At 38.3% G+C, this 15,936-nt stretch overlaps 1 protein-coding gene and 1 pseudogene across 3 annotated transcripts in view; both read right to left on the bottom strand.

Moving 5' to 3' along the window:
- Nucleotides 1-2,700: 2,700 nt before the first annotated feature.
- Fnbp1l (formin binding protein 1 like) overlaps nt 2,701-15,936 on the bottom strand; it is a 77,193-nt gene continuing 63,957 nt past the window's right edge. For 2 of the 3 annotated variants that reach the window (XM_021645001.2, XM_021645003.2), the window contains 5 exons: nt 13,595-13,704; nt 10,712-10,844; nt 9,927-10,021; nt 8,357-8,505; nt 2,701-6,357 (listed from right to left, as the gene is read on the bottom strand). In XM_021645001.2, the coding sequence (XP_021500676.1) occupies nt 6,179-6,357; nt 8,357-8,505; nt 9,927-10,021; nt 10,712-10,844; nt 13,595-13,704 (666 nt within the window). In that variant the 3' untranslated portion in view covers nt 2,701-6,178. The remainder of the gene's footprint in view (nt 6,358-8,356; nt 8,506-9,926; nt 10,022-10,711; nt 10,845-13,594; nt 13,705-15,936) is intronic. The other variant, XM_021645002.2, reaches the window with a different exon arrangement.
- LOC132646134 (U6 spliceosomal RNA) lies at nt 10,381-10,481 on the bottom strand (annotated as a pseudogene).

The following is a 15,936-nucleotide window of genomic DNA, read 5'->3' as shown; positions in this document are numbered from 1 at the left end:
GAGAGGGGACAGCGAGATGGTGGAGACTGATCTGCTGGAGTCATGTCTCATTTCACACCCAGACTACTTTTACACTAGCCAACTGGGAGGCCACTGAGCTGTCAAATAGCTGCTGTGATGCAGGACAAATGCCAGAGGGAAAGAAGGCAAAAGAAAACACAGCAGGCAAATCTACTAGGGTTTTCTTTGGTTCTGAGCCACAGCAACTTGGTCCTCTCATCAAGTCGGCAGAGATAGACTTGCAGGAGACAGAATATTCTGGAGACCAACCAGGCAGTGAAGAGAACGTGACAGCTGTGCTGTATCATCTGAACAGTCCCTTTCTAAGTAGACACAGAGGCACAAGGTGGGCCTGCTCTCCACTGCACAGATTATATTATCAAATAAGGCAAAGTTTTCAGAAGACCATTCTAAGGGGCATGACTGCACCATCGTGGGGCCTGCGTTCCTTTCCTATGTCTCCAGCTGTAATGAAAGCTGAGATCCAGCTTTTTGGTCTGTGAGCAAAACAAGGCATTTCTTTGTAGGGTGAACAGAGTAGAGGCCCTCCCACCCAAGAGTTTATGACACAAGAGTAGCTCAACACGTGTAGAAAGTAACAGTAAGCCATAGTAAACTTTAGCTTTGTCTCCTGTGTTCACACCTGATACGCTCAGTAACGTGGGTACCATGCATACCATGAGCTGGGACTTAGGTGCTTTATAAATTTTATGATTTTTTCTGAGTCACTGAGCAGTATAAAGCGTTTCACCAAGTACCACTCACCACAGCTATGCACGAGTACACACATCCTGAACACTTGCTCTGCTCACATTCAACATCTCTATAGAATCATTTAAAAAAAAAAATCAAGGAACCATTTGAAAAACCCACGAAGAAAAACAAAACTCAAATGCGAGCCAATGGTTCTTCATAGAACTGGCAATGGTACTTTTCTACTTCCAGGTTGCATGACAGATGCCTATTCAGTGTGATTCAAAGCCCACACAAATATATTTTCCTTAGAAATTCTCCTGAGGGTTGACATTCTGGGTCACCAAATCAGCTTGTTATAAAAGCCCCCATCCTTTATACCATTTTGCAAAAAAATGAGACATCTTGTCACAATGAAATGGTGACAATGGTCACCATGAATGGTCACCGCAAATGGTCACAATGAAATCAAGATGGTAAGTATGTCTTAGACTTCTTCTGTAGCAGACAATGAGGCTTTGATTTCTTAGGAACCTTTGTCAGTTGCCTACTAAACCTCCCTTGAAAGCTGACATTATGTAGTGCCTTTAAGGGCTGTTGTCAAACATATCAGAAATTACTTTTCCAAAATTTATGTTTGCCCATTTCCCAACCTCTTGGTGCCTTTCTATTTTCTGTGATCTCTGTAACTGCCATCTGTGACTGATAGCTAATCTTGGCTGTCAACTTGACTACAGCCAGAATCAACTAAAATCTAAGCAGCAGGGCATAGCAGTGAAGGATTTTCTTAATTGGTTCATCTGAGGTTGGAAGGCCCAACCAAAATCTGGGCCATACCTGGTCACAGCCTACATAAAAGGACACAGAAGGAAGCTTTTGCTTTTTGCCTGCTTGTCCTCACTCTAACAAGTTCCTCTCTCCTCCTGTTGAGGCATTCCTTTGCTGGTATCAAAACCTACTACTTTAGGATTCCAACAGACACCAAAGACCCGCTGAGACATCCAGCAAACAACTACTGGATTCTTAGACTCTCCACTGAGATGCCCATTGTGAGACTAGCCAGACCACAGCCTGATGAATGAATGCACTCTAATGAATCTCCTTTTAATGTATTATAAATTCATTCCATCGGTTCTGTTCCTCTAGGAAAATGTAACACACTGACATCTTCTACACAGGGCTGGCTTCCATCTCCTTTTGTTAGTGTTGTTAAAAAAGCTGTTTTCTTTCCCTGGAAGTGGAATTTGACTTTTTTGAGCACAGCTCAGAGAGTTAAACGTCCTTTTCATCCTCTTGGACATTTACCCTACCCTGTTTATAAAACTTCTATTCACTTGAAGCTGTAATGCCTGACACCATTTTGCTGCTATTTTCATTGTTTTGCATGTCTCTACTTCAAAACTTGGTGTTGATCTTCCAACTTTCGTTGTCTTAAAATCCCAGCCTCTCACTGCTCAGAATGTCTCCTGAAGTTTTATTTCCTTTGGACTTCTGAAAACACGCGGTCATGGCTGAGCATTTGCCTATCAAGAAGCAACACTTCTGAAATCAGGCTTCCTGGAAGTTACAGATAATTTGTCACTACTTGCAGCAAATGCTCTCTTTCCATGCATTTTCTTTTCCCAGGAAGCACAGATGCTCTGCAACTAGTCCGGAAGGAAAGGCTAGCCAATGTGCAGGGGCCAGATCAGACTGTGTGGTCCAGGGTTAGCTCTCACGGATGGATGCAGGGGAGAAAAGATGGGGCCAAAGAAAGTCTGTGCCACATGGCCACTGCTGAGTAAATTCAAATGATTAAAGTAGCTTTAAATTCACTCTAATTAAACATCTAGTCTTTCCTTTAAAAAAGCTTGGGAGAAATGAATAAAGTACCTAAAATGGTTTCCCCAAAGGGCTATTCCACTTTAGGAACTTAGCATCTACTTTGTGTTATCTGAACTCTATCACACTTAAGAACAAAAGTTTCAAGTCTCTTTGGTTAAAACAGTAGTAAAAGATAAGTACACATTTTAGCCGACATGAAAAGTTTGTTTTATTCCATGAAAATATTCTCAACAGAGAACACTATAATAAACAAGGCATTTTACCATTAAGAAATCAATATGTGCACAGAGTGAAAATTACTGCAAAATTAAAAGATTTCTTTTAGAAAGCTCACATGTTCAAAGTTTAGGAATGACTTAAGAATGACTTAAACTGTGCAAGTACAAGTGTCTTTTCAAATGTAATAACCATTATACAGGTTGCACTACTCCACAAGAAGGAAATTGCCTCCTATGAAAGCAAACGCCAGCTTTAGAAAAACACACAGTAGCTTGAAAAGAACAGTCCTTACAAGAAAGCTTTGAACTCTGCCCTCTGTGATTGTTAGTCAGAAAAACATAAGTACTCCAGGCTTTGTACAGAGACAAACACAGCCAGGTCACATTTCCTCCTCATTGCTAACTTCTGAAATAAAAATAGCACTACTTTTAAAAACTACTTTATGTAGTCTGTCAGTATATAATAATGTCACATTATATAAATAACCCTGTAACGAGATTTAATATCTAAAACTGTATAGTTTACTAGCCTCAAAGGTAATACACTACATGTCAGCTGCATAACAGTGGTGTACTTGATCTTATGAAGGCATTAATGTTCACACAATTGTCATTCAGCTTTAGTATAACTGGTAGTATGATTCAAATAGCACTGGAAAAATTATTAAAGCAGTCACACAGTTTCTAAAATATTGCTTGAAATCCAATAATACACAGAACATTTCACATTCTCTTTCTCCCCTCAAAACAGTAAATAACCAAATTAATGGAGCTTCGGTGGTACAAATAACCCTCCCACCCCCACCCACCTCCCTGTTACAAGACCACTAAGAAATTAGTTCAGATACAAGTCATTAACAGAATCACAAATGCGAGGCAGGACAACATGAGCAATGAAGGTACTAACGACAACTGTATTTACAAGTATAAACATACAGAAATTTCCATTTTACAAGTAAAAGTGCACATAGATCATTACAAAGGTTCACTAAATTTTATCTGGTTCAAACAAAAGCATCACTTGGAAAGAGACTATCATTGTAATAATCAAATGAGATCGTCATCACTCCATTAAAGATGATGGGAGGAGGTCCATCAAACTTCTCATAAATACACTGATGAAAGCAAAATGGACTAGGACAGGTCTTTAGTTCGATGCATAAATTTGAAGATGCACCACTGCACATGGTAGAGCTCTAGAAGCCACCTACCGAGGCTACATCACAGCTGCGACGGTGCCGCAGTTAGAGGAGCACTGAGCCGGCACACAAAGCCCTTTGTGGGATACTGTAGTGGTAGTGTTGGCAATCAACAGATTTAGGCACTCGAGTTTAAGGCAGCATTTGAATGGAAGCAGCTGACTTTTGACAACAGTCCCTTCGATGGTGCGCATCTTGTTATTATGCCAGGACTTCAGTGCTGACCAGATTCTCCCAGACTGAGGTGCTGAAGATGTGTCACATTTCAGAGTCTTTAACTGGGCTGTAGGCTAGAGCAGAGATGTTTTCTTTTTCTTATCATAAATACTTCAGGTTCACAGACTATGTCTTCATAATGCCAAAACTGGAATGTTTGCAGTGGGGAAGATTTAGCAGCATACACAAACACTAAGATGGAAACATTAGTACTGAGATGTCTGACAAAGTGATTTGCACTACAAATGCAAAATGAAACAAAGGCTTTGACAAGAACAGGGGATTGATTACAGAGACATGCCTGAAAAATCTAAGCCCAGATCACTCTAGACATGCAACAGGATGTTAAGCAAGCACGGAGGTGGTGCAGGCAGACACTGACAAATGGCAAGGGTTCTAACAGACAATAGGTCTAAAAGCCAATTAAAACAGAGCTGGATGAAGACAGTCCTACCGGACAGCCGAAAATAAGACAAACTTTAAGACAGCTCTGCATTCTTTTTGATTTGGTACAATAAATGAAAAAAGAGGTCAGCCATTGCTGGCTTTTTTTCTTTTCTTCTTCCATGTCAACAACTGTGAACTACGAATTTAAGGACTGGTACTATAATGACTCTTGTATTATGTATGGAAATGCTAATGAAGTTAGTAAAAAAAAAATTCTGCATGCATACATGCAACTTGCTTCTCTCACTTTCTCTTTCAGCCTGACAACTCTAATACCCTCCCCCCAAAAGCAGCTGCATGTAACCTCCTTCAACATCTTGCCCATTTCCTCAGAAACCCTCTTCAGGAACCTGCAGTCCAGGAGGAAAAAGAAAAAAACAATTACTGAAGACCTTTGGTAAGATTAAAAGGGGCATTCAGTTTAAAGTGTTTGTCCCAAATGTTCTTAAAATTATTTTATAGTCAGCTATGAACTTGGAAACATGAGATGATCAAAAGCCAGTGTTACTGCCCTCCCCTTACACCCCACTCACTAATTGGGGTGCGGCCACATGACTATTACACTGTACAGCTCTTGACTGGATAACGATTCCAACTGATGATTTTGGTGATACATTGGAAAAAAGGTATCTACTCTGACAGTTGACAGTCTAGCTAAAATGAAGCCCTCAATGGTGGTACAGAGGTCTTCCTTCATTTTAGTAAAAACACTGTTTCTCCTCTAAGAGTCAGCATTGCCAGCATGTTCCGCCATTCCAGACTGTCCTCTATCTTCAATGAATTAGATGCAATTCCTCCTATGAGTAACTGCCAAACGCTAAAAGAGCACTGATGTAGTATTTCTAAAAGACATTTTCAAGTAAAAAGTAGAAGCATAAGATTAGCTGGGAATGAACTTTGTACATCATTGAAAATTACCAGTAAGCCTGAAAATATTTTCAGGTCTCAATGCTGTTTTATTCACATACAAGCTCTACCAGGTGACTTATCCTGTGACCCTGAGATGAGCTCATATTAAATAGATTATACAGCAGGTATTGGTTTTCTTTCTTTAGAAAACCAAGTTAAGAATAGCAAGGAAAATGACTGTCATTTTATCCAATTATCCAACTATTACTTTTCTTCCTAGAACCTGAAACTATAAATTCAAGCGCCTAGGTTGAGCCACTCCTGGGAATCAGCTTTTTGCAGTTCAGAGCAGGCATGTTTTTTTTTTTTTTTTTTTTTTTAATTCATCAGTCACTGTTGTTTCTGAAGTAAAGGGGGCAGGGAACATTCTACTTATGATTTTTGCCTAATAATCAAATCTATTATTTATAAGGCAGAAAAGCACACATCCTTTACACACACTTAGGCAGGACAGAAAGCAAAAGGCATCAATTAAGCTTCCACACCAACATCATGTGAACAGTAAGGCGTCAAAGAGTTTCTTGTGGCAGTATTCACACTCTCTGATCAAGCCTGCAATCAGCTCACATAGTGAACAATGCATCAGGATGCCTTAACTTTTTGTTTTTTTTCTGACCTGTTGAATGTGCTGTCATTTTACGTTATACACGGCACAAAGCTGCCTTGGTTAGTTTAGATATAAGTTACTGCACCTTTACTGTTTTTCTCTAGAGTTACATCTATGTATGTTGTGGGAACGTAGCCTTCTTCGCCATTCTGTCTCCGAGCTCTTGTCCATCCATCTCCTTTGTCCTCCTCAATAATGTACAGAACTTCACCTTCTTTCATTGCCAGAGTACCTTCATTATGCCCTAGGTGAAAGTTTTCAAAGCAGAAGCAACATTAAAGCACTGCAATACTTTTTAATAAAAGTTATAAATAAAAGGGAGATAGAAAAACCTGGAGGGGACAGTTCCATAAGGAGACCAATAGAGCCCCCAAAAACTGAGCTCTGGGGACCCTGCAGAGACTGAAACCCAACCAAAGACAGTGCACAGAGAGGACCTAAAACCCCAGCTCAGATGTAACCCACAGACTCAGTCTCCAAGTGGGTTCCCTAATAACAGGAGCAGGAGTTTTCTCTGGCATGAACTCAGTGACAGGCTCTCTGTTCACCTCCCCCTGGGGGTTGCAGCCTTGCCAGGCCACAGAGGAAGACAAAGCAGCCAGTCCTGATGAGACCTGATAGGCTAGGGTCAGATGAAAGGGGAGGAGGTCCTCCCTTATCAGTGGACTAGGGGAGGGACATAGGGGGAAAAGAGGGAAAGAGGGTGGGATTGGGAGGAGACAAGGGAGGGGGACACAGCTGGGATACAAATTGAATAAATTGTAATAAATGATAATAAAATTTAAAAGAAGTTATAAATACAATATACTAGCAAACATGAACTACTACTAAATTTCATTATATCTAGATGCAAAAGCCCACTGACTGTTAGAAGCAGCACACTTTCTGTGATGCTTTCTAGTTTATTCAACACATCACGTACAATCATCTGAACTACATAATAAGCCAATGAGGCTTGTTATAATCACCTGCAGCATAGCAGATTCAGAAACTGTGCCACAGCACTATAAGATACACAGCCATTACATAATTTGACAGGGTAATCTAACCACTACTTCACAATTCTAATTCTTTCTCCAAATTTGAGCAGTGTTACTAACTAAAAACTTCATGAAGAATGGATCAGGAAAATAGTAGGGTGACAGAGAGAAAAAGAAAGAATATATGCAGAGAGAATCCTCAGAGAAGCTGGCTAGCCAGATCAGTGAACTCCTAAGAGTTCTAAATAAGGCCTAAGAGCAACTGACATCAACCTCAAGCCTCCACACGAACAGGCACCCATGTACACATACATGCAAATATGCGCACATGTATACCACAAATACACATGAAAATGGAAAACATACTATGTATGTGAGGGAGAACAGATGTGCTATTATTATGCCAATTAAGTGTAGAGATCAGAGGACAACTTTACATATCAGTTTCCTCTACCATGTGGATCCTGTGGAAGAAATGCAGGTCCCCAGTGAAGTTGGCAATTGCCTTTAATCACTTGGAGAACTCCCTGTCCCTAAAAATGAAGAGTAAAGACTTCACTCAATTGTAAAACCAACACATGAGGAAAGGTGTTAAATTGCAGAGCATTTCATAACTGCTGATGAAGGTGTTACTCTGCTCTTCTGGTATTTGAAGTAGAGGACTTTTTTAAAGAGTCCCAGAAAAGGGAAAAACAAAACTAAAAGTCAGCAGAGAGGGCCACACCTCTTCTTCTTCCCAAAGCTTTTCTCCAGCCATCAAATCACATCACAGGAGAAGGCACTACATTCAGGAGCTACCCCTTTCTTTGCTGCTCTCATCTGAAGAGGAAGCTTACAGAATCAGGATACAATTGACAGCATGCAGCTGTGCCTTCTCTATACTATAGCTGCAATGGAGAGCATGAAATGACATCTATAAGCTATTTACTTCTTGGCTAGGGCTGAAGTTGCTTCAGCTCTGTGGGGCACATGTGAGTTTGAGTAAGATCTAAAATCAAGTGAAAATTCTCTATTATCTAGAGTTGGTAGGTAATTATCTACATTAGGATCTGCCAACATACAAGATTTTCTTTCAATTCAGCTGTGTGTGCGGAGGTAGGGGTAAAACTATATAACAAAGGTAAAACAAAACTATGCAATTATTGAACCAAGAATGTAATTTTCTGACAATGTACCATTTAGCCAAGATACTAAAATAAGTGATGACCTATTTTGACTTTGAGAAACCAATCTTATCAAATATTATATATGAAGAACATATACCATCAAAAGGGTAGATAGCTTTGCAGTGTCCAATAGCCGGCAAGGGATCATCATCTTCAAATTCATCATCAAATTCACTGTGATGACCATGTTGTTGGGGTGGCCCACGGACTTCTTGGTTTGCATCATCAGTGTAACTTCCCTCAGGGCTAAAAACCATGAAAGTATCTCTGATTAAGTATCACAAACATGAGAACACTTTGTGTATTATTTCTAAGTTGATCTCAGGGAAAATTAGTTATAAATAACATACTTCCATATTGAGCTCTATTTTCAAACATTAAATGTGTAAACTGCTTGTAGTAATATAAAATGGGTCTTCATTTAATTTCCTGAAGTAAACACTTAAGTAAACATTCCTCATTATGTAAGGATCTAAAGAGGAAAAGGAACAATGTAGTTCTCTAATGTCAGAGATACTCCTTAGTAGAATCACCCAGATCTATGTTCAGTCCACAGTGAGGTTTTTTGTGATTCAACTCATGAGAAGCCATGAGCATAGCACATGCATGGAGGTGAGCAGTTCACTAGTGGTCCTGCAAACCATCACAGAGAAGTGCTCTGCTCCAAGAGAAGTTCACTTCCTTTTCTCCTTGAACCTGAAGGAAAACTGAAAGTTTATTTAAAAAAAAAAAAAATCAGATGGAGCCTTAAAACACACACTCTCTCTCTCTCCAGTAGATTTAGCAGCACTCCTAAGTAAACTAGAAAACCACATTTTTAAATTAAACATACTAGAAAAACTAAACCCACTTAACCTGGATTTTTAACCTAACAACAAAAACCAGTTATCTGTAGTTCTTGACAAATTAAAAATAAGAACTGTTTCCTAAAGTGACAGGCGTGTGATAGGAGGTGCTCACACCTGTGAGACACTAGGCCCAGGTATTCTACCTGATCTGTGTATGACTGACTATGTAGACTACTAGACCATTTCCTTCATCACAACAGCTCTGTACAATGGGCATTTTAAATTCCATTTTGTGCTTAGAAAACTGGATTAAGGAATTATAAAAGAAAAAAATTGCTCAAATTATGCTGTCTTAGTAGAACAATATCTCAAAGATGAGGCACAGTTTACTGATTATCTTATGACAGAAAACAAAACTAAACAAAAACTAAAGACCTTACACTAAGGAAGAATGTCACAGCAGTATGGAGACCTTGCAAAAAGCTAAGCTGAAAACTCTGTTCTAACTAATAAGACATTGTTCCTTTTCTTCTTCACCAAATTGTAAGCAACTGGATAATACTTTTTTCTTCCACCATAAGCTATCCAACTCCACAAAAACCTTACGGGAATCTCTCCCTTCCCTGAGGTTCCTAAGTCTACTAGGTTTTCTCTTTTGCTTTGTTTTGTGTTGTTATTGTTTTCTTTTATTCTTAGTTGCTCAGGGATATGATAAGCTATAATTGAAGAAGATGAAATTTCCTATTTTACCTCCAACTAATAACTAAGATACAGAATAGTTTCAAAAGACTGAAGTTATTTAACAAACATAGTAACGGAACTAAAAAATGAGAAAAAAATTAAATGATTATTGAAATAAAAATAAAACAAAATTCTGACCTTTCTCGCCCCTGTGTCACAAGATGATTTATGTCACTACTGTGTCTTCTGTCTCCTCTCCCACCTGTTTTGCCTTCAACTTCAGAGAGCCATGCCTTCAGGAAAAGCACACAATAACAACAAAAATCCCAGACAGTTCAATAGGCTCAAAACCTAAGGCACCCTGAATTTAAATGCACTTTGAGATTTTATGATTCTTAGAGAGTTTTATTTCTGTGTATACAGTGATTAACTTTATAGTTGACTTTTTTTGTTTTCGTTTTGGTTTTTGAGACAGAGTTTCTCTGTGTAGCCTTGGCTGTCCTGAAACTCGCTTTGCAGAACAAGCTGGCCTTGAACTCACAGAGATCCACCTGCTTCAGCATCCCAAGCACTGGAAGCGAAGGCTTGCACCACTGCACCAGCAGGCCCTTTATAATTGATTTTTAAAAACAGTATATTTAGTTTTTTTTTTTTAAATATGGAATGCTTCACAAATTTGTATGTCACCCTTGCTCAGTAGCTGCTAATCTTCTCTGTAGCCTTCCAATTTTAGTATATGTGCTGCTGAAGCAAGCATGTATGTTTAGCTTTATATGACAGTCCAAATAATAAAATAAATGAGTAGGCTGTTAATATAATTATATACCACAATAATGATACTTTCAGTTCAAAAGTTCTAAAATTAAACAGAAATACCGGTATATGTCTGGCAAAATCCAATCTAATTTATAACTTTATAAATAAAGTTTATAAAATACTTAAAAATATACTTTTATCGCAGACTGCTGAATTAACAAATGTACCTCATTCTTGTGGATTTCCATTCGTAAGCGGTCAATGTTATTCATTGTCTCTGCTAATTTAGGCTGCAAACTTCCTGGATCCCCCATTTGTGGATTTTTCTCATATACATCCTTCATTTTATTGAGTGCTTCTCTGAGAGACAGAAGGAAACCACAAAACTAAATATCCACTTCATGTGCTTTTAGAGTTTCATTTGTCTTTGGGGACTAAAGTATCTGAACCCTAAAAAGTCACATTTTTAGGTTTAGACAAACACATCCTAATTAAAGACAATTTGTATTTAATTTAAACTCATGCATATATGTATATGACTATGTATATACAGTCAGTAATTTAAGGAAAGATTCTTAAAATCTGTGTTTGAGTGTTTACAATTAAAAGACTTCTAATACAAAAAACCCCACACTGTTTCTCACCTCCTAGTACATAACTTACACATACATGGGCTTAATAACGTTCCACACTGTTCTCATAGTTTCCCAACTCAAATTCATGACTTTGCTTTGTTTTGAAACAAGGTCTCACTAGGTAGTTCAGGCTAGCCTTAAACTCTTGATCTTTCTATGTGCTAGGATAACAGACCTTTGCCAACATGCCTGGCTCTAAGTCAAACTCATTATATTTTCACCCATTAACATTATTCTATTCCACCAGAATCCCTTATCTCATTTCCCACAGCATCACTGTCCTCCCACTCATCTGTGCTAGAAATAGTAATACCATCTTTAACTGTGCTCCCCCTTCGGTTCTTTGCCAATTCCTGTTAGCCTACCTCCTCTTCTCTAGTCCCATTACTGTAGATTATGTCCAATCAGTGCTGTCTGGTGCTAGCACCTGATACTGTTGACTAATACTCCTTAATAATCTATTCCTTCTTGACCTAAGGGGTTACACTTTTCTCCTCCTCGCCTCTGCTTTCTTAACCATCATTCAATGGCTTCTACTTTGTTCAACTTTTAAATGTCTGTTATATAATTGACAAGAAGTTTCCTCTCATCTCATCCTACCCTTCCCTTTACAATGTTTTGATCTTCAGAGGATTCTCCAGTGTCTGTTTGCAGTTTTTTAAGCTCTAGATGTATATTTCCAAATTTCTTTTTTTTTTAATTTTTGTTTTATTTTTGTATTAATCATAGGTTGTTTACTCTGTATCCCAGCCATAGCCCCCTCCCTCATTCCCTCCCAATCTCACCCTTATCTCCTCCCTGCCCCTTTCCAAGCCCACTGATAGGGGAGGTCCTCCTCCCCTTCCATCTGACTCTAGCTTATCAGGTATCTCCAGGACTGGCCACAATGTCTTCCTCTGTGGTCTAGCAAGACTGTTCCTCCCTTGCGGGGAGGGGGAGGTAAAGGAGCCAGTTCATGTCTGGCTCCTTTCCTAAGAGGAAATAGTTCTGTTCCTCTTACTAGGGAAACCCACTTGGTTACTGAGCTACCATGGGCTACATCCAAGCAGGGGTTCTAGGTTATATCCATATATGGTCCTTGGTTGGAGAAATAGTCTCATAGAGGGCCCCCATGCCCTGATATATTTTGTCCTTGTGGAGCTCCTGTCCTCTCCAGGTCATACTACCACCCCCTTCTTTCATATGATTCTCTGCACTCTGCCTAACGTTTGGTTATGAGTCTCAGCATCTGCTTTGATACACTGCTAGGTAGAGTCTTTCAGAGGCCCTCTGCGGTAGGCTTCTGTCCTGTTACTTGTTTTCTCCTACTCCCCCTGCCCATCCCATTTGTCTTTCTAAGTTATTTCCAAATTTCAAGTAAATATTTTCCACGTGACTTTTTCACAAAACATCAGCAAAATCTTTACTTTCGCCCAAATTTATTTCCTGGTTTGTTTTTTTTTTTTTTTTCCCAATTAATGTTATAGCTATCTTAGTATCTACAAGTCAGTCCCTAACAAATCTCCTGATCTCTGATCTTGTTATACAAGGGTCAGTAACCTTTAGAACAGTTGTTAATTGGAACTTCTGAAGACCTCCATTCCTATCACCCACAGAATGCTACAAAAAAGTAGTTAAGACTTTTCCTAACTCAGTCTTTCCCCTTCATTCTATTACTACAGTTACACTATTTCTAACCAAGTTACATCTTTCTGTCCATACAACTCGGATGGCTAGTTTGAAGAATTTAATGATATGCTTCATGTAAAATGATTTCATGTGTGGTGAATATAATCCCACAACCAATATTCCAATGAACTCAATTTATACATTAAAAATATGTATAAAATACAGGAGGTGGTTGATGCTGGTAAAACTTCTTTTAACAATGAATTACAATGTTTTGGATTTCTGTTTTGTTTTCTAAAAATTTGTGAAAGGAATTCCAATAGCATATAACAAAATTCTGTAATTAAAAACCAAACAAAGACCTGATTTTTTACTTATATAACATGTAAGCCACAAAGTTTTCTAGTTTAAGTAGTGTATTTTTCCCTGGGGTGGGGTATATTTCAGGGGCTAGAGAGATGACTCAGAAGTTAAGATCACTGACTGTTCTTCTGGAGGACCTGGAGTCTATTCCCAGTACCCACATGAAGGCTCACAGCCATTTCTAACTCCAGTTCCAGGCTCTTCTGGCTTCCATAGGTACCAGACATGGAGGCGGTACATAAATATACATGCAGACCAAACAAAAAATCTTCTAAAAACAGTTTTTAAAAGTGTTTTAGGTAGAATATATGATTTTTAGAGGAATGAGGGGAATTGAACTCAGGCCCCCAAGAATGCTGACTACGTCTCTCACCACTGAACTATACCCCAGCCCAGAATGAACTGATTTTGAAACCTTCTGTGTATCAGTGTGGTCATATCTCATTAACTCCTAGGAAAAACAAACAAACAAACAAAACCAATGAGGGCTTAAGGGAACACTACTTTTGGTCTGCTTCTTTCTGCAGCCCTCGGTTAAGCTCGTCAATGCGTTGCTGTAACTTCTTACGCCTTTGCTCTGGTGGCAAATGACTGAAGTCTTCTAGTGCTGGGCCCTGAAAAGAGAGTCTAAATCATTACTAAAGACATTTTCAGATATCTTGATCTTTAACTTTACCTTTATGAAATAAGCAACTAACTTTAATTTTTAATTAGCCTCAACCTTTTAAAAACCTATATAGATGTATTAATAAAAATAAAAGCTTAAATTTCAATATTTACAAAAACATGAAAACAGGCAGAAAGAAAAAAGAAATCTCACCAAATATAGGTAATTAGTAACTATCACGTTATTTCAAGTCTTGGCAGAGTTAAAATAAATACATGTGAGTTTTTTACAGCAACAACAAAATGGGAACACATAACATTTCTCACATTATCTTACTATGCTGGTATGTACTCTTACATAGAATCTTATGGAATAAAATCCACATTGCGACATTTAGACTACCATGAATGTGCAAAATAAACATGAAATTCATAACTGAGCAACATAAGCAACTTACCGCATGAAGACAACTAATTAAAGAAGTATTTTTTAATACTGTAGTTAGTTTTTGAATGAATACATGTTTTACACCATTCTTTGAAAACAAAATATGCTTGGATCATTAAAAAATTAAGTATAGTCTACTGATCAGAAATTATATTTATACATGGAATACACTTCTAATCTTCCCTATGTAAGAGCAAATGACAGGCCTCAGCTGTTTCTGAAAGACATAGTCCCACTTTTCTCCCTCTAGTTGGTTTTGACAGCAGGCTCTAACTTTTGTCTGTAGCTTGAACCTCAGTCTCTTAAGTGCTACCAGTACAACAAGCATGTGACACCATGGCCAGCCTTGACACAGTCCTTAGAAGGGCCCTTGGTTAGAAAGGTTTCAATGCTTTCGAATGTAGGTAAATACATGTTAGTAGAGGTGTATGCTTTCCTATTACTGGTGTCTCTCTCCTGAAGACCATACCTCTCTCTGTAGTCCTCAACTCCCAGGCCTCTGGTGTTGCGGTCAAAAGAGTGTGTCACCACAATCAGTTCCATTTTCCTCTTAAATGTCATTTAGTCATTGTTACTTCAGCCTCATTATTAGAGATTATAACAGAACTATTATAAACTACTGAATCCATTTAATACAACCTATATTAACATATCACATTATAAAAACTAATACCTATCCTTCATTTTTCTTCTTTAAAATGGTTGAATGAATATTGTTCTCAAATTTTTTAAGTGCTGCTGAGACAAGCTTACAAAATAAAATGCATTCTTTCTCTCTGGGCTACTTACACTTTTAGTATTATGCTTAATGGCTTGATTCCACTATGCACAGGGCATTTTATTGCCTGCCTTGCATCTATGTCTATACACCTCATTCCTGCAGAGCCTAGGAGAGAGCACTGGAACTGAAGTTCCAGACAGTTGTGAGCTACCATGTGACTGTTGGGAACTGAATTGAGGAGCAGCCAGTGCTCCCAATGACCAAGTCACCCTGCCACACTTGTGTCGTTTACTTTTAAACAACAGAAAAGTCACTTATAGAAAACATCATCATCAAATGTTAATAACAAGACCCTCTAAGAATCTTTCCCCAGTGGCCCATGTTTTTATCAGGCACCAATACATACTGGCAGTGTCAATCAACCAAATCTAAACTAAATAACGAAACAGCAAAAATTCCTATGTAAAGTTCCTGTAAACTTACTAGTTAATGATCAATGTAATTTGTTTGAGGCCCAGGGATTACACTACCATGTAATAATACAAAGATAACCCAATTTATATTAAAAAATAATTTTGAAAAGCTTGAAAATTATTTAAGAAAATAAAGAAATACATTTCAGTTTAATAGGCTTGGGGGGCGAGGGAGATATAATAAACTGGCCATTATCCATGGGTAAATTTCCAATTATTTATCTAATCCTAATGCAACTTTGGTATCAAATATTTTAACAACAGGTATCAAGGGACTAGCATTTCTAAACCCCATTTCAACATTATAAACCATTCTTACAGAAGCACATGAAGCAATCCCATTCCATTTACCATGGACTTCAAAAAACTATGCAAGGCACATAACAACCACTCTTGCTACCAAGGAATGTATAAAAGTCTCAACTAGAACAGTCTAAAACAGTGATCTGCTTTCTACATCTGCGTGCATAGTTTTCTATGTGAAGTACCCACTAATTTTGAGGTTAATTCTTTATAATATAAATTCATCAATTTATGTGAAATAAATGTACATGGAAACACTTCAAACACAAAGGGATGGGACACAAACACACTCACA

Source organism: Meriones unguiculatus, chromosome 10 (assembly GCF_030254825.1).
Source record: "Meriones unguiculatus strain TT.TT164.6M chromosome 10, Bangor_MerUng_6.1, whole genome shotgun sequence".
NCBI classification, from domain to species: Eukaryota; Metazoa; Chordata; class Mammalia; order Rodentia; family Muridae; genus Meriones; species Meriones unguiculatus.
This window is presented reverse-complemented; position numbering and strand designations above follow the sequence as displayed.